The sequence below is a fragment of the Phasianus colchicus genome, chromosome 33 (assembly GCF_987193195.1).
Source record: "Phasianus colchicus chromosome 33, bPhaCol1.hap1.1, whole genome shotgun sequence".
NCBI classification, from domain to species: Eukaryota; Metazoa; Chordata; class Aves; order Galliformes; family Phasianidae; genus Phasianus; species Phasianus colchicus.
The window spans coordinates 1,602,501-1,622,114 of record NC_143468.1 but is presented as its reverse complement, the minus strand read 5'-3'; the positions used below and the strand labels follow the sequence as shown (position 1 = coordinate 1,622,114).

Here is a 19,614-nt window from a genome sequence, read left to right as displayed (position 1 = left end):
TCGGCTCTGCTTCTCGGTTTGGGGGGGTCCCAAGCGGTGTCCACCCCCCCCCTCCGCCCCCCCCCCCCTTCCGGCGGACATTCCGGAGTCACTGCGGGGTCCCGGCGGCGCCGTCCCCGTTGTCACCCCCGAGGTAGTTGGGGTTGACGGTGGTGGTGGTCGCGCTCCTGAACAAAGGGTTGTCCTGGGGGGGCGGAGACACAGATGGGGTCACGCCGCGGTCCGGACCCCCGCGTCCCCCCCCCCTCCTCCCCGGGTTGGGGTCGCTCACCTGATCCCACGTGGCGCGGAGCCGCTCTCGCTCGAAGCGCCGGAACTCGCGGCGGTCGTGGAGCTCCACGGAGATGCGGCCCCACGCGGCCACCAGCAGCAGCCCCGCCGCCACCGCCGCCGCCACCACCGCCACCAGCAGCGGGGACTGCAGCAGCGGGGCTGCGGGATGGGGTCAGTGCGCCGCCAGCCTCCCCGAATCACCGGGCCGGGGGGCACCGGGACCCATCCCGTGGGGACCTGGAGCTCCACAACCCACCCTCCGGGGTCCCGTGGGTGCCAGGGGCCCACCCTGTTGGGGTCCCGCGAGTGCCAGAGGTCCCGTAGGACAGCGACCCGCCCCTCGGGGTCTCTTGGGTGCCGGGAGCCCCTCCACCCATCCGCGGGGTCCTTTGCGTCCCAGGGTCCCTTGGGGTGCGGAGACCCCCGGCCGCGCGGCGCTTTACGGTTGGGGGTCCCACGTACGGGGTCACTGTGGTTTGGGGTCCCTGCGGGGTGTGGGGTCCCCGTGCCCCCCCCCCCACACACACTCACCCTCCTCAGTCCACACGGTGATGGCGACGTCCCCCCCCTCCTCGTCCTCATCCCCGTCCCCGCTCTCCACCAGGAACACGAGGACGCGGCCGTCGGGGGTCCGCTCCCGGCACAGCGCGGCGCCGAGGGGCGCGGGGGGGGGCAGAACCCGCAACGCCGTCCCGTTGCACGCGAGGCTGCAGTTCCCCCGCAGCGACCCCCGCCCGAAGGCAGCGCAGTCCGCGCAGTCCCTGGGACGGAGGGACCCCCGTGAGGGCGCCGACCCGCAGCGTCCCGCGTCCCCATCCCACCCCGTCCGCGCTCCCCCCGCGCCCTCACGTACCCCCACCCCCGTATCCTCGCTTCCCCGCACCCCGTAACGCCCCGCATCCCGGCCCCGCTCACCGCAGCCTCACGCAGCGCCCGGCGCAGTTCGGGCAGCGCTCGCACAGCGCTCCGACGAACCCGCGCCGGCAGCGGCAGCGCCCGCATTCGCAGCGTCCGTTCCCGCTGCATTCGGTGCCGCCCCGCATGCAGCCGTCCAGCGCCAGGGGACACCCGCAACCGCGGCCGCCGAAGCCGGGGCGGCACCGGCAGCTCCCGCACACGCATTCTCCCCGCAGCTCTCCTGGGAGCGGAGGAACAGCGCGTGGGGATGCGGGGCGGGGGACGGAGAGGGGGATGGGAACGGGATTCGGGGCTGGGGGCGAGAGATGGGAGCCGAAGGGTGGCGATGGGATCCGCGGGGTGAGACCCAAAGAGTTGGACCTAAAGAACGGGAATGGGACCAACGGGGGTGGGGGACGGTGACGGTGGGGACGGGACCCCATGGACGGGAACCCCCACGGGACGGCAGCCCCCCCCGTGCCCCTCCCCACCTCCGCACGGCAGCCCCTCGTGCCGCTCGCACGCCCCCTCCTCGCATTGGCAGTAGCGGCCGCTCAGCCCGGGGGGGCACCGACACGCCCCGCAGACGCAGCGTCCCCTCCCGCTGCAGGGGGGGGCCGTGCTGTTCTGGGGTCGGCAGCCCCCCTCCGCCTCCTCCGGCCCTTCGCACTCACAGCGGCGGCCGCGGCGGCCACCAGGGCACCTGGGAGGGAGATGGGGAGGGTTCGTGCTCACCCCATGTGCCCCCCCCCCGGCCCACCCCACCGCCCCCACTCCTTAACCCGCCAGCACGTCACCTCATTGACCCCCCCATACAACTCCCCGGTGCCGCAAACCCCCGCACCGCCCCCCCCTCCACCTGTCGCCCCCACCCCCATTTCATCACCCCGTATTGCCCAACCCGCCCCATTTCCCCCACCCCACCCTTCGCCCACCCACTTTTCCCACACCACCCCATAGCCCCTCCCCCACCATTCGCCCTCCACCCATTTCCCCTATCTCACCCCATTTCCCCCTATCGCCCCCTTCCCCCCCACCTGCAGACTCCGCATTCCAGATCCCCTCCCCGGCAGAGGGCGGCCCCCCCCCGCCGGTGGGCGCAGGGACAGGCGCAGGGGACGCGCAGCAGCAGGGTCAGCTCCTCGGGGACCCCCAGCACCCGCAGCCCCACCCGCTGGGGGGGGCCCAGGCACTTCTCTGCCCTCACCCGCACTGTGAAGGTCACCTGGGGACACGGGGGGGGAACACGCGTGGGGTGGGAATACCCACAGTAAGGGGACATCCGTGGGGTGGGGGGTCACCGATGGGGGGAGGGGGAACAACCCAACCACGGACGGGGACATCCGCGACATGGGGACATTTGAGATTTGGGGACACCCCCCTTCTCCCTGCCCCCCCCGCCTCCCCGCCCCCATCCCCACCTCCTGGTTGACGCCCACCCCGGTGCAGCGGGCGCTGTGGGGCTGTGGGGGTCTGGGGGGTCCGCCGCAGTGGGGCTGGATGCTGAGGCTGAGCCCGGGGGGCAGCGCCGAGTGCCGCAGTTCCACCGTGGAGGTCAGGCTCTGGGGACACCCACCGCGTCACCCCCCCATGGACCCCATCCCCCCCATCCCCCCCAGTGCCCCCGCCGTGTTCTCAATGCCCCCCTCATTCAACAGCGTCCCCAACGTGCCCCCCACATCCCCAGCGACCCTCAGTCCCCCACTCCTCTCCGCCTCCCCCAGTGTCCCCAGTGTCCCCAAAACCCCTCGTGCCCCCAAAGCCCCTCAGTCCCCCACTCCTCTCCACCTCCCCCAATGTCCCCAGTGTCCCCAATGCCCCTCGTGCCCCCAAAGCCCCTCAGTCCCCCACTCCTCTCCACCTCCCCCAATGTCCCCAGTGTCCCCAAAGCCCCTCGTGCCCCCAAAACCCCTCAGTCCCCCACTCCTCTCCACTTCCCCCAATGTCCCCAGTGCCCCCAAAGCCCCTCATGCCCCCAAAACCCCTTGTGCCCCAAAGCCCCTCAGTCCCCCACTCCTCTCCACCCCCCCCCACCTCATAGGCGTCGGTGATGAGCTGCACCACATTGCTGGAGTCCTCCCGCAGTTCCCCCACCACCGCCCCGGGGATCAGGCGGCTCAGCTCCTGGATGGGAGACAACGCGGCGTCACCCACCACGATCCCATAACGCCCCCCCCCCCCGCACCCCCCAACCCCCCCCTCACCCGGTACACGGGCACCACGGGCGCGGTGACGGCGAAGATGGGCAGAATGTCGGCATCCGACAGCACCTGCGCCAGGTGCCCCACCGACGGGTAATCCTGCGGGGGGAGCCGTGCGGCACCATCGCAAAACGCAGCCCCCCCACCCCCCCTCTTAACCCCCCCCGGACCCCTGACCCACATAGAGGTGGCTGCTGCTGTACTCGCCGTGCACATCCAGGTGGCAGCGGCCGTCGCAGGGCCGTGCGATGCCCCCCAGGCGCCCATCCCCCGCCGTGTGAAAGACGTCGTCGGACGCGAAGAGCAGCAGCCGCCGCACCGGGCGCCAACCGATGCGCTCCTGGTGGGGGGGGGTGGGGTTGGGGGGGGGACATGCGGTGTCTTCACCAACATTGCCCCCCCCGTGACACCGCACCCTGTCTGCCCCATGTCCCGCGTATCCCTACCGCCCCCAGTGCCCCCCAGGGTCCCGCTGCCCCTCCGTGTCCTCATTGACCCCCGTGTCCGTCCCCCCCCCCATCACGGTGTGCCCCATCTCTTGCACACGCCTCCATCCTCTTGCACTCAGCTGGTCTGTTGCATTTGCACAGACTTGCAAGCCCCCCCCCTCCCCGCACACCTCCTGCACACCCCCGCTCCCTTGCACACATTCTCTTGCACTTGCACAATCCCTCGCACGCCCCCCTGCACTCCCCTGCTGCTTTCACACATTGTCTTGCACTTGCACAATCCCTTGCACACCCCCACTCCCTAGCACACATCCATTCTCTTGCACTTGGACAATCCCTCGCACACCCCCCTGCACAGCCCCACTCCCTTGCACACATCCATTCTCTTGCACTTGCATAATCCCTTTCACACCCCTGCTCCTTGCACGCATCCATTCTCTTGCACTTGCACAATCCCTCACACACCCCCACTCCCTTGCACACATTCATTCTCTTGCACTCGCACAATCCCTCGCACGCCCCCTCCCCTCGCCCAGCCCCGCTCCCTGCACGCCCCCTCTTGCACACACACTCCCTCGTGTCCATACCCACCCTCTTGCACGCACCGCCTCCTGCGCAACCCATCTCCCTCGCACAGCCGCGCCCCCCACCCTCACACAACCGACCCCTCGCACGCCCCCCCCCTTTGCACACCCCCCCCATACCTGGCACACCGCCACCTGCACCATGGCATCGAAGCCGCCCTCGGGGGCGTCCATGTTGGCGGAGACCCGCTGGCTGCTCACGCGGCGCCTGAACTCGGCGCTGTCGTTGGTGAGCGGCAGGAGGTGGCGGAAGGCGGCGGGGGGGGCGCAGGGCTCGGCGGCGGGGCAGGGGCTGCGCTGGGGGGTCATCGCCGAGAAGGGCAGCAGAGGTTTGTCCACGAAGGAGCCGAAGCCTGAAGGTCAGAAGTCAGGAGCCGGGCTCAGCGGTGGGCGCAGGGGTGGCGGGCGGAAGGTTCTGGGTACTGGGGGGCTGGGGGCTCGGGGTGGGGGGGTGGGGGTCAGCGTGGCACCGATGCGCGCGGCGCTGGAGGCGTTGTGCAGAGCGCGCAGCATCTCGCTGCCCAGGCGCTGCAGCAGCCGCAGGTCGTCGCGCATGGAGTAGGAGAGGTCCAGCAGGAAGTAAAGGTCCACCGGCACCGCCCGCGCCCGCCGGAACCGCACGGCGAAGCTCAGCTCCTCACCTGGGGGGGGGCACCGTCAGCCCCTCCCCCCCCCCCCACACCGCCATCTCCCCCTTTTCATTCATCCCCTCTGCTCCTCTCCCTCACCCCCCCCCCCATCCCCTCTCTCATGCGTTCCCTCTCCCACCCCTCCCTCTCCCTGTTCGCCCCCTCTCCATCTCCCCATCCCTCCCTCTTTCCGTCTCCCCACCTCCCTGTTATCCCCATCTCCCCCCCCACTCCCTTCGCATTCCCCCAGCCCTCCCCCATCTCCCCTCCATCTCCCCCTCCCTTCCTCCCCATCTCCCCCCACTCCCCCATTCCCATTTCTCCCCATCTCCCCACTTTCCCTCCATCCCCATCTTCCCTTTCCTCCCCATCACCCCACCATACCTCCCTCTTTCCATCTCCCCATCTACATTATCCCCATCTCCCCCCCAACTCCCTTCATGTTCCCCCACCCTCCCCCATCTCCCCTCCATCTCCCCCTCCCTTCCTCCCCATCTCCCCCGTTCCCACTTCTCCCCATCTCCCCACTTTCCCTCTCTCTTTGTCTCCCCCTTTCCTCCCCATTGCCCCACCGTCCCTCCCTCTTTCCGTCTCCCCATCTCCATTATCCCCATCTCCCCCCCACTCCCTTCATGTTCCCCCACCCTCCCCCATCTCCCCTCCATCTCCCCCTCCCTTCCTCCCCATCTCCCCCCACTCCCCCATTCCCATTTCTCTCCATCTCCCCACTTTCCCTCCATCCCCATCTTCCCTTTCCTCTCCCGCCATCCCTCCCTCTTTCCGTCTCCCCACCTCCAGGTTATCCCCATCTCCCCCCCCCTTCACATTCCCCCACTCCTCCCCCATCTCCCCTCCATCTCCCCCTCTCCCCCCACTCCCCCATTCCCATTTCCCCCCATTTCCCCACTTTCCCTCCATCCCCATCTCCCCTTTCCTCCCCATCACCCCGCCGTCCCTCCCCTCTCCCTCTCCTCCCTCCATCTCCCCCCCCTCACCAGCCCTCATCTCCATCTCCACGCTGTGGGGCTGCAGCTGCCCTCCGCCGCCCCCCCCCTCAGTGACCCTCAGACTCCCACGGGGATCCACGATGGCTCTGGGGGGGCACCCTGCGTGTTCCAGGGCCTCCCGTGGGGCGCAGCGCGACGCCTCCATTTGTGCCCCCCCCGGGAAGTCCTGCAGGAATGGGACCGGGCCGGGGGGGGGGAGGGGGAAAGCGCCTGTCACCCTGCGCCCCAAACCCAGCAGGAGCCCCACAGCCCCAACCTCCTACCCCAAAATCCCACCCCATAAATTCCCTGCACCCCCAGCCCCACACCCATACCCCCCAACCATCACCATCACCCCCCACACAACGCCCCCCACCAATCTATCCCCCACCCATTGCCCCCCCACCCATCTACCCCCCACCCATTGCCCCCCACCCATTGCCACCCACCCATCACCCCCCACCCATTGCCACCCACCCATCACCCCCCACCCATTGCCCTCTACCTATCACCCCCCACCCATCGCCTCCCACCCATTGCCTCCCCACCGATCTACCCCCCACCCATCGCCTCCCACCCATCTACCCCCACCCATTGCCCCCCACCCATCACCCCCCTACCCATCGCCCCCCTACCCATCGCTCCCCACCCATCGCCCCCCACCCATCTACCCCCACCCATCGCCCCCCACCAGCCTACCTCCACCCATCGCCCCCCACCCATCTACCCCTACCCATCACCCCCCACCCATTGCCCTCTACCTATCGTCCCCCACCCATCTACCCCCACCCATCTACCCCCACCCATCTACCCCCCACCCATCACCCCCCACCCATCACCCCCCACCCACTGCCCTCTACCCATCGCCCCCCACCCATCGCCCCCCACCCATCGCCCCCCACCCATCTACCCCCCACCCATCACCCCCCACCCACTGCCCTCTACCTATCGTCCCCCACCCATCGCCCCCCACCCATCGCCCCCCACCCATCGCCCCCCACCCATCACCCCCCCACCAATCTACCCCCGCCCATCGCCCCCCACCCATTGCCCCCCACCCATCTACCCCCCCACCCATCGCCCCTCACCCATCTACCCCCAGCCATCACCCCCCACCAATCTACCCCCACCCATCGCCCCCAACCCATTGCCCCCCACCCATCTACCCCCCACCCATCACCCCCCAACCCATCGCCCCCCACCCATCGCCCCCCACCCATCTACCCCCACCCATCGCCCCCCACCCATCGCCCCCCACCAGCCTACCTCCACCCATCGCCCCCCACCCATCTACCCCTACCCATCACCCCCCACCCATTGCCACCCACCCATCTACCCCCACCCATCACCCCCCACCCATTGCCCTCTACCTATCGTCCCCCACCCATCTACCCCCACCCATCTACCCCCCACCCATCGCCCCCCACCCATCACCCCCCACCCACTGCCCTCTACCCATCGCCCCCCACCCATCGCCCCCCACCCATCGCCCCCCACCCATCTACCCCCCACCCATCACCCCCCACCCACTGCCCTCTACCCATCGCCCCCCACCCATCTACCCCCACCCATCACCCCCCCACCAATCTACCCCCGCCCATCGCCCCCCACCCATTGCCCCCCACCCATCTACCCCCCACCCATCGCCCCTCACCCATCTACCCCCAGCCATCACCCCCCACCAATCTACCCCCACCCATCGCCCCCAACCCATTGCCCCCCACCCATCTACCCCCCACCCATTGCCCCCAACCCATCGCCCCCCACCCATGTACCCCCACCCATCACCCCCCAACCCATCGCCCCCCACCCATCGCCCCCCACCCATCACCCCCACCCATCACCCCCCTACCCATCGCCCCCCACCCATCGCCCCCCACCCATCTACCCCCACCAGTCTACTTCCACCCATCGCCCCCCACCCATCACCCCCCTACCCATCACCCCCCACCCATTGCCCCCCACCCATCGCCTCCCACCCATCTACCCCCCACCCATCGCCCCCCACCCATCGCCCCCCTACCCATCACCCCCCACCCATCGCCCCCCACCCATCTACCCCCACCCCACCCACTGCCCCCCACACATCTACCCCTACCCATCTACCCCCCACCTATCTACCCCCACCCATTGCCCCCCACCCATCTACCCTTACCGTTTGCCCCCCCACCCATCACCCCCCACCCGCCCATCCCTGTGGGGCAGCGTGGGGCTGCCGTGTCCCCAGGTGCAGACCCCCCTTCCCCCCCCCCCCCCCCCCCGTGCTGTTTGTCACTGCGGTTTCACTGCTTCCTGGTGACACCCGCAGTGCCGGGGGGGGGGGGGGATTGTGGTGGCACCCCAGGGCGGGGGTTCCCACGGGATGGGGACAGTGGGATTTTGGGGGCTGTGGGGGCTTTGGGACCTACGGTGACCCCTGGGGATGGTGGGGGCCGCGTGGCACAGTGGGGTCAATGGAACAGGGTGGATCCCCACGATGCTGAGAGCCCCACGGGACACGGTGACCCCCCCCCCCGGCCCCCCCAGCATCCACCCCTACATTGTCCTGTGATCCTCAGCACCACCACCCCCCCCCCAAATCAAAGGGACACCCCTGGCACATCGTCTGCCCCGACTGCATGGGGTGGATGGGACCCCCTCCCAAAGCTGGGAGCACAGGGGGGGTCCAGGAAGGTGGGGGGGGGGGTCTTGGGAGCTCTAAAAGGGGGTCCCGGGGGAGTCACGGGGGGGAGGGGGGTCACAAGGGGGGGTCCGGGGGGGATCTTGGGGTTTTCCCAGGGCAGTCCTGAGGGGGGCACGGGGGAGGGCTGGGAGGAGATCCCAGAGGGGGTCCTGGGGGGTTTCTAAAGAGAAGGGGATTCCCGGGGGGCTCTGGGTGGGGGGGGGGTCCCGGGTTGTGGTGGGGTCCCGGAGGGTCCCAAAGGGGCCTCGGGGGGGAGTCCTGGGGGGGTCCCAGGGGATGATTCTGAGGGGATCCCAGGGAGGATTCCGGTTTGGTCCCAGGGTGATGCTGGGGGAGTCAAAGGGGGGAGAGAGGGGGGGGTCCCATGGGAAGACCCCAGAGGTTGTTGACCCATGGGGGCGTCCCGCTCCCCCCCCCCGCACTCACCGGCTCCTCGCACCACGCGCACCGCGGGTGGGAGCTGATGCACTCCTCGCACGAGGGCTGCGGGCGGCACGGCTCTGCCGGGGGGGGGAGAGTGTCAGGATGTCCATGGGAGGGGGGGGGGTCCCATTACCTCCCACCCCCCCAGTTCCCAGCCCTCACCTCCTGCTTCCCTCGGGGCCGCCCGCAGCAGCAGCAGCATCAGGAGCCCCCCCAGCCCCATCGCGCTGCCCGATGGAGGAGGCGGTTATGGGCCCCCCCCCCGGGGAGGGGCGGGGCGGAATTGGGAGGAGCGGGGCGGAGGGGGGCGCGGGGTGCGTAAGTGGTGTAGGGAGCAATGGGGCGGGGGGTGCGGGGAAGTTGGGGGGGGGGTTATAGGAAGGTGTGGGGGGACGTGGAGGAGTATTGGGGGCTGGGGGGGGGGAGCTGGGGGGAGTCTGGGGGTCCGGGCGGCATTGGGAGGTATGGGGCACGGCGGCTATGGGGGCACGGAGGCGTATGGGGGGGTCCGGGGGGGCTCTGAGGGGTACAGGGGGGGGATGAGGGGCACGGGGGGGCGGAATACGAGCGGGTATGGGGGGCATTGGGGGGGGGGGCACAGAGGTATGGGGGGGATATGGGGCACGGGGGGGGGGGGCGGTGCGCTGCGGGGCTCCCGGGGGAGGGGCGGATCTGGAGCGCCCCCCCGCGGCCACCCGACGCCGGGACCCCGGGGTGACCACGTGATGTCGGGGGGGGGTCTTAACTGCCCCCCACGTGCCCCCCCCCCCCCCGAGCTGAGCCCGTTGCCCCGTGTTCCCCACCCCCCCCCCGTGATCCCCAAAGTCCCGGGGGGGTCCCCACTGCCCCTTGTTATTCGGAGGGGCCGCTGCCCCGAAAACCACGCGCCCCCCCCCTTTTTTTGTTTCCATCACTTTATTTTGCAAAAATAGAAAAGCCCCGACCCCCCCCGGGATGGGGGGAGCTGTAAACATGGCTGCGGGGCCCCCCCCCGAGGGGGGGGGCAGCTCGGGCACGGGGAGGGGGGGGGGAAGGAAGGCGGCAGGGGAGATGTAAACGCAAAGGAATAAATAACGGGGGGGGGGGGGGGGGGAAGTGCCGCCCCGCGGGGGGAGGGCGCTCCCGGGTGTAGTGTAACAGAATGGCCCCCCCCGCGGCCCCAAACTGGGGGGGGGGGGTTTTGCTCCAGCACTGGGCGGGGGGGGGGGGGGGAGGCAAAAGGACCCCCCCACATCCAGTGGGGCTGTGGGTAACAGACATGGGGGGGAAAGGAGGGGGGGGGAGGTGAGGGGGGGGCAATTTGGTCCCGGGGGCAATTGGGTGCCCCCCCCCCCGTTGTAAATTGCCCTGGCAAGGAAACGGGGAGGGGGGGGGGGAGCAGTCGACAGCCCGCCCCCCCCCAGCCCGCATTGCGTTCTCCTATGGCTTAGGACCCCCCCCACGAATTGGGGGGGGGGTTGGGGGGAGCAGCGTGTGCTCCCCCCTCTTTGGTCTCTATAGTGTTCTGTGCCCGAGGGGGAAAGGGGGGGTGGGAGGAGGGGGGGGGGGGGGGGTGAGACGGGGAAGAGTTGTGCCCCCCCCCCTCCCCCCCACCAGCATAGAAAAGCAGAACCCAGGAGGCCCCCCGCGCCCCCCCCCCCCACAAATTTTATATCAATATAAAATCACCCAGCAATAAAAATGCGGCCCCCACCTCGTACAGCGAGGGGGGGGGGGGGGGGCAGTCCAACCTCACCCCCAAACGCCCCCAACTGGGGGGGGGGGGCAAGCGGGATATGCCCCCCCCCCCCCGCCCCCGTCTCCTCTTGAATAAATAACAGCGGGGGGGGGGGGGGGGGGCAGCGGGCGTTCAGTTGGGGGGTGGGGGGGGTTAATTTCTGTCCATCGGTGCCCCCCCTCCAGAAGCACTTTGGCATGAAGCTGAGGTGGTGGGGGGGGGCACGCTGGGGGGGGGGGTCCCCCAGGTTAAGGCATCAGCGGCACCGCGGGGATCGCCCCCCCCCCCCCCCGCCCCGGGCCGGGTCCGTCCGTCTGCGGAGCCCCCCCAGAAGCACAGCGCTACGGGAGCGGGGGGGGGGGGCCGGAAGGCAGCAGAGGGGGGGCCCTTCCCCGGCCTAAGGTGAGGCGGGGGCTGCGGGGGGGTCCGGGGGGGGCTCCTCCTCGAACATCTCGGGGTTCTCCAGCATCTCCCGGATCAGCGGCGGCATGGGGCCCGGGATCTCCATCTTCAGCGTGATGGCACGCTCCGCACCTGGGGGGGTGCGGGGGGGGGGGGGGCACGGGTCACCTCACATCCACACCCTAAGATCCCCCCCCTCAAAATCACCCCTCCAGCCGCATCCCCCCCCCGTCCCTGCGTGCTCTCCCCATAAGATTTACACCCCCCCCCCCCAAAATGAACCATTCCCCCCCACCCCGCAGACCCCCACACATCCTTCTGCCCCCCCCCTCCCATTAACACTGCGAGGACCCCCCCCGGGGCCCACCCGCCAGCTCCCCCCTCCCCCCAGCCCTGCACGTTTTCCCCCTTCACGTCCCCGCCTGCCCCCCCCAGCTCTCCTTCCATCACTCCTGCCGAGCTGCCCGCCCCCCCCCGCCGCCCCCCCCCCCCCCCCGCACCCTTGGTGCTGATGCCGCGCAGGTCGGTGATTTTCATCAGCATCCTTGGGAACATGTGGGGCTTCGACGGCCGCCGCCGCCGCGCGTAAACCCTCAGCGCCTCCAGCAGCGGCTCCTGCAGCCGCTCCACCTGCTCGGGTTCCTCCAGGTCCTGCCGGTCTGGGGGGCGGGGGGGAGAAAAGGGGGGGGGGTTAAAGTGGGGGGGGGTCAGAGCCGCCAGCATTGCTGCTCGCACCGGCCGCCCCACGAGCCCCGCTCCCAGCCTGCGGCACCGCGCGCGGCATCGCCGGATGGTTGGGTTGGGAGGAGCTCAAGGATCACGAAGCTCCAACCCCACAAAGCCACCAACCTCCACGTTTCACAGCAGCCCAGGCTGCCCAGGGCCCCATCCAACCTGGCCTCCAACACCTCAGGGATGGACGGGGCATCCACAGCCTCTCTGGGCAGCTGTTCCAGCACCTCACCGCTCTCACAGCAAACAACTTCCCCTGACACCCAGCTGAAATCCGCCCTCCCTCAACTCCAGCCATTTCCCCTCGTCCTGCACTTCTCTCCCCTTCCCAAGAGCTGACTCCCCTCCTGTCTGCAGGCTCCCTTGAGGTGCTGAAGGCTGCAATGATTCACCCCGCAGCTTCTTTTCTGCAGGCTGAACGAGCCCAGCTCCCTCAGCCTGTCCTCATAGGGAGGTGCTGCAGCCCTGCTCATCTTCGTGGCTCCTCTGGCCCCTCTCCAGCAGCTCCCTGTCCTTCTTGTCCTGGGGGCTCCAGCCCTGGGGCCTCACAAGAGCAGAGCAGAGGGGGAAATCCACCCCCCCTCAATTCAAACCATTTCCCTTCATCCTGCCCTTTGTAGAGCTGACTCCCCTCCCGTCTCCAGGCTCCTTTCAGGTATCCGCACCCCACCCCCACCTCCTATCCCAGCACGCTTCCCCAGCCCCCCCCCCCCTCCCCCGACCCCCCCTCACCCCCGCAGATGAGGCAGATGGCGCTCAGCAGCCCGGTCTCGGTGTCGTCCATCTCCAGGGGCAGCAGCTGCCCGGCGAAGGCGAACACCAGATCCGTGAGCGGCCCGAACCCGGCGTTGTGCATCTGCGTGCGGTTCAGCGTCAGCCCATCTGAGAAGGTCATGGTGTCCTGCTCGGGGGTGTAGCGCGTGCAGATCCGCAGCATCTGCGGGGAGATGAAGGGTCAGCGCCGAGCTCTGCACGCCCCACGTTGTGCCCCACATCACCCCCCAACCCGCACCAGGATGTCCAGGCAGGCGGCTTTCAGCAGCGTGATCTGGTCGGCGATGCTGAGCGCGGTGAAGCCCGGCAGGCGCTTGGCGAACTCCACGATTTTAATGATGCATTTGGTGGCCAACTCGCTGAATTTGTCCCAAAGCCCCGGGTCCAACTGCACGCGGTGCTGGGCGCTCGAGCTCTGCAGGGAGAGCGGGGTGACCGACAGCCCCACGGGGTGACCAGCAGCCCCACGGGGTGACCAGCAGACCCACAGGGTGACCAATAACCCACAGTGTGACTGACAGCCCCATGGTGTGACTGACAGCCCTATGGTGTAACCAGCAGCCCTATGAGGTGACTGACAGCCCCACAGTGTGACCAGCAGCCCCACAGGGTGACCAATACCCCACAGTGTGACTGACAGCCCCACGGTGTAACCAGCAGCCCTATGGGGTGACTGACAGCCCCACAGTGTGACCAGCAGACCCATATGGTGACTGACAGTCCCATGGTGTGACCAGCAGCCCTATGAGGTGACTGACAGCCCCACTGTGTGACCAGGAGCCCCATGGGGTGACGGATAGCCCCATGGTGTGACCGACAGCCCCACGGTGTGACTGACAGCCCCACGGTGTAACCGACAGCCCCACGGTGTGACTGACAGCCCCACGGTGTAACCAGCAGCCTATGGGGTGACTGACAGTCCCACAGGGTGATCAATACCCCACAATGTGACCAACAGCCCCACGGTGTGACCAACAGCCCTATGGGGTGACCAATACCCCACGGTGTGACTGACAGCCCCATGGTGTAACCAGCAGCCCTATGGGGTGACTGACAGCCCCAAGATGTGACCGACAACCCCACAGTTTGACCAGCGGCCCCATGGGGTGACTAGCAGACCCACAGGGTGACCAACAGCCCCACAGTGTGACTGCCAGCCCCATGGTGTAACCAGCAGCCCTATGGGGTGACTGACAGTCCCACAGTGTGACCAGAAGTCTCACAGTGTGACCAGCAGATCCACAGGGTGATCAATACCCCACAGTGTGACTGACAGCCCCACAGTGTGACTGACAGCTCCACGGTGTGACTGACAGCCCTATGGTGTAACCAGCAGCCCTATGGGCTGACTAACAGCCCCACAGTGTGACCAGCAGCCCCATGGGGTGACCAATAGCCCCACGGTGTGACCAGCAGCCCCACGGTGCCCCCCCCACTCACCAAACACTCACCATGGTGTACTTGCCCAGCTGGCACAGTGAGGGGAAGGTCTCCTGGTGCGCCCTGCTGACCTTCTGGATCAGCTCCTCCAGCGCCGGGCTCAGCTCAGGGCTGTCGGCTGCCTCCTCCTTCACCTCCTTCTTCTTCTTATTGCGGTCATTGCGCACGGCTGTGTTTGGGGGGGGACACACACACTGTGGGGGTGCCGTGGGGCAGCAACACCCAGCAGGAGCCCACGGGCATCCCCCCACCTATGGCTCCCCACGCCCAGGGTGCCGCTGCCGGTGCTGCAGGGGTGCCCCCCACCCCCATCCCCTCCCCAGGCGGTGCTTCATCCCCCCCCCGGGGCGCTGGCACAGGATATGGCAGCAGCAGGATATCCACATATATCCACATACATCCACACACATCCACATACATCCACACACATCCACATACATCCACATACATCCACATACATCCACATACATCCACACATATCCACATACATCCACATATATCCACACACATCCACACACATCCACATACATCCACATACATCCACACACATCCACATACATCCACATACATCCACACACATCCACATACATCCACACACATCCACATACATCCACATACATCCACACACATCCACATACATCCACATACATCCACATACATCCACATACATCCACATACATCCACACATATCCACATACATCCACATATATCCACACACATCCACACATATCCACATACATCCACATATATCCACATACATCCACATACATCCACACACATCCACACATATCCACATACATCCACACACATCCACATACATCCACACACATCCACATACATCCACACATATCCACATACATCCACATACATCCACACACATCCACACACATCCACACACATCCACACACATCCACACACATCCACACACATCCACACACATCCACGTACATCCACACACATCCACATACATCCACATACATCCACATACATCCACACACATCCACGTACATCCACGTACATCCACGTACATCCACGTACATCCACGTACATCCACGTACATCCACGTACATCCACACACATCCACACACATCCACACACATCCACACATATCCACACATATCCACATACATCCACATACATCCACATACATCCACATATTCCACCGCTGGAATCACCCCCCCCCCAATCACATCACCAGCACAGCCCTTGGGGCGCCAATAGGACCCCCCCCCCCCCCAGCACCTGGCCCCAAATGGGATTCGGCAGCCCCCAACAGAAGGGCTGGGTGTGAGTCCCACACGGGTGTGCTCACACACACACACACACACACACACACACACAGCGGTTCCATATTAACCCCTATGGGGCTGCCCCCCCCCCCCCCACACAGCCCCGCCTGCACCCGAAATGGGGGGGGGAGGAGAGGGGAGAGGCGCTGCAGGGTCTCCCAGAATAAAGGAAGGAAACTGAGGCACGAAGTGGGGGCTCCGCGCCGCCTTCCATCCCTCCCAGATGGGGGGGGGCACAGCTGGGGGTCCTGACAGCCCCACGGTGACAGCGGGGCACGAGGGCGGGCCATGAGGGACACACGGATGGGGCTGCGACCCCCAGGGCAACAGCAGAGCTCCCTCCCCACACACACAGACACACAGACAGACAGACACACAGAGACACAGAGACACAGAGACAGACACACAGACATAAAGAGAGACACACAGACAGACACACAGACAGACAGACACACAGACAGACACACAGACACACAGACAGACAGACACACAGACAGACACACAGACATAAAGACAGACACACACAGACACACAGACACACAGATTCACACACACACAGACACACATACAGACACACATACAGACACACACAGACTCACACACACACAGACAGACACACAGACAGACGCACAGACAGACACAGACACACAGACACACAGACAGACAGACAGACACACACACACACACACAGACACACAGACACAGACAGACAGACAGACACACACACACACACAGACACACATACAGACACACGGACAGACACACAGACACACAGACACACACACAGACAGACACACAGACAGAGACAGACACACACAGACACACACACAGACACACAGACAGACACACAGACAGACACACAGACAGACACAGACAGACACACAGACACACAGACAGACACACAGACACACAGACAGACAGACACACAGACAGACACACAGACACACAGATTCACACACACACAGACACACATACAGACACACGGACAGACACACAGACACACACACAGACAGACACACAGACAGAGACAGACAAACACAGACACACAGACAGACAAAGACACACGGACACAGACAGACACACAGACACACGGACAGACACACGGACAGAGACACGGACAGAGACACGGACAGAGACAGACACACACAGACACACAGATTCACACACACACAGACACACAGACACACACGGACACACACGGACACACAGACTCAGACACACAGACACACAGATACACACAGACAGACACATGGACAGACACACGGACACACGGACATACGGACAGACACACGGACAGACACAGACACACACAGAAAGACACACACACACACACAGACAGACACACGGACAGACACACGGACACACGGACAGACACACAGACAGACACAGACACACGGACAGACACACAGACAGACACAGACACACAGACACATACACAGACAGACACACGGACAGACACACAGACAGACACAGACACACAGACACACACACAGACAGACAGACACACACACATGGACACACACGGACACAGACACACAGACACACAGACAGACAGACACACGGACACACAGACACACAGACAGACAGGCACACGGACACAGACAGACGGACACACAGACACACAGACACACAGACAGACAGGCACACGGACACAGACACACAGACACACACACACACGCAAACACACACGGACACACAGACAGACACACAGACACACTGACATACAGACACACAGACACACAGACACACAGACACACACACAGACACACAGACATAAAGACAGACACACAGACATAAAGACAGACACACAGACACACAGACAGAGACAGACACACACAGACACACACAGACACACAGACAGACACACAGACACACAGACACACGCAAACACACACGGACATACAGACACACACAGACAGACACACAGACACACGGACATACAGACACACAGACACACAGACAGACACACAGACACACCTTCCTTGGACATGCCGACGTCGAAGCACTTCTGCAGGCGGCAGAACTGGCAGCGGTTGCGGGTCACCTTGTTGATCTGGCAGTTCTTGTCGCGGTGACACGTGTACACCATGTTCTTCTGGATGCTGCGGCGGAAGAAACCCTGCGGACGGGGCACAGAAACACAGGGCTGACGGGGGGGCACGGATGGGGGGGGGGGACATCGCATAACCAGCAGCCCCACGGGGCGACCAACGACCCCATGGGGCGACCGACAGCCCCGCGGTGCCCCCCCCCCTCACCAAATTCCCACCACGGTGTATTTGTGACCCCCCCCCCGATGCCCACCTTGCAGCCCTCGCAGGAGCTGACGCCGTAGTGATACCCCGAGGATTTGTCGCTGCAGACGAAGCAGGGCTTGTAGACGCGCGGCGGCGGAGGCGGCGAGGGAGAATTGGGCACCATCTCCTCCGAGCTGCTGCTCTGCGACTCGGCGCCTGGGGGGGGGCAAGGTGTGAAACAACCATAATCCTAACCCTAACCAGAACCTTAACCAGAACCTTAACCCTAATCCTAACCAACCCTAACCAGAACCTTAACCCAAATCCTAACCAACCGTAACCCTAACCCTAACCCTAACCCTAACCAACCCGAACCCTAACCTTAACCCTAATCCTAACCCTAATCCCAACCCTAACCATAACCTTAACCCTAATCCTAACCAACCTTAACCCTAACCATAACCTTAACCCTAACCCTAACCCTAACCTTAACCCCAACCCTAACCCTAACCCTAACCCTAACCCTAACCCTAACCCTAACCCTAACCCTAACCCTAAACTAACCCTAACCCAAATCCTAACCAACCCTAACCCTAAACCTAACCAACCCTAACCATAACCCTAACACTAACCCTAACCCTAATCCTAACCCTAACCATAACCTTAACCCTAACCCTAACCCTAACCCTAACGAACCCTAACCCAAATCCTAACCAACCCTAACCCTAACCCTAACCATAACCCTAACCCTAACCAACCCTAACCATAACCTTAACCCTAATCCTAACCCTAACCCTAACCCTAACCTTAACCCTAACCCTAACCCTAACTAACCCTAACCCTAACCCGAACCCTAACCAACCTTAACCCTAACCTTAACCCTAACCCTAACCTTAACCCTAAACAACACTAACCCTAAAGCTAACCTTAACCCTAACCCTAACTAACCCTAACCCTAACCCTAACCAACCCTAACCCCAAAGCTAACCTTAACCCTAACCAACCCAAACCCTAACCTTAACCCTAACCCACCCTAACCCTAACCCTAACCCACCCTAACCCTAACCCTAACCTTAACCCTAACCCTAATCCTAACCAACCCAAACCCTAACCCTAACCCTAACTAACCCTAACCCTAACCCGAACCCTAACCAACCTTAACCCTAACCTTAACCCTAACCCTAACCTTAACCCTAAACAACACTAACCCAAAAGTTAACCTTAACCCTAACCAATCCTAACCCTAATCCTAACCCTAACCAACCCTAACCATAACCCTAACCACAACTCTAATCAACCCTAACCCTAATCCTAACCCTAACCCTAACCCTAAACCTAATCCTAACCTTAACCCTAATCCTAATCCTAACCCTAACCTTAAGCTTAACCCTAACCAACCCTAACCCTAACTAACCCTAATCCTAACCCTAATGCACCCTAACCCTAAGATTAACCCTAACCCTAACTAACCGTAACCTTAACCTTAACCCTAACCAAACCTAAACCTAACGTTAACCCTAACCCACCCTAACCCTAACCAACCCGGACCCTAACCAACCCTAACCCTAATCTGAACCCTAACCCTAACCTTAACCCTAACCAACCCTAACCCTAACTCAAACCCTAACCAACCCTAACCCTAACCCGAATCCTAACCTTAACCAACCCTAACCCTAACCCTAACCAACCCTAACCCCAAAGCTAACCTTAACCCTAACCAACCCTACCCCTAACCTGAATCCTAACCCTAACCAACCTTAACCCTAACCTTAACCCTAACCCACCCTAACCCTAACCTTAACCCCAACCCTAACCAACCCTAACCCAAAAGTTAACCTTAACCCTAACCAACCCTGGCCCTAACCCTAACCCTAACCCTAACCCTAACCCTAACCCTA

General features: G+C 64.3%; 2 protein-coding genes across 2 annotated transcripts in view; both read right to left on the bottom strand.

Moving 5' to 3' along the window:
• Positions 1-31: 31 nt before the first annotated feature.
• ITGB7 (integrin subunit beta 7) lies at positions 32-9,438 on the bottom strand. The gene is made up of 15 exons (XM_090128421.1): positions 9,288-9,438; positions 9,129-9,202; positions 6,029-6,206; positions 4,875-5,045; positions 4,525-4,757; positions 3,553-3,711; positions 3,375-3,470; positions 3,205-3,294; positions 2,592-2,732; positions 2,208-2,395; positions 1,662-1,873; positions 1,189-1,411; positions 805-1,034; positions 272-432; positions 32-184 (listed from the first exon to the last, which is right to left on the bottom strand). Exons 1-15 carry the CDS (start codon positions 9,346-9,348, stop codon positions 89-91), a joined length of 2,313 nt encoding a protein of 770 aa, XP_089984547.1. The 5' UTR covers positions 9,349-9,438; the 3' UTR covers positions 32-88.
• Positions 9,439-11,164: 1,726 nt separating this feature from the next.
• Positions 11,165-19,614, bottom strand: part of RARG (retinoic acid receptor gamma) — a 13,156-nt gene continuing 4,706 nt past the window's right edge. The window contains exons 2-8 of the mRNA XM_090128302.1: positions 17,784-17,932; positions 17,457-17,598; positions 14,202-14,359; positions 12,989-13,165; positions 12,709-12,913; positions 11,745-11,903; positions 11,165-11,376 (exon numbers count right to left, since the gene is read on the bottom strand). Of these exons, the coding sequence (XP_089984428.1) occupies positions 11,240-11,376; positions 11,745-11,903; positions 12,709-12,913; positions 12,989-13,165; positions 14,202-14,359; positions 17,457-17,598; positions 17,784-17,932 (1,127 nt within the window). The 3' untranslated portion in view covers positions 11,165-11,239. The remainder of the gene's footprint in view (positions 11,377-11,744; positions 11,904-12,708; positions 12,914-12,988; positions 13,166-14,201; positions 14,360-17,456; positions 17,599-17,783; positions 17,933-19,614) is intronic.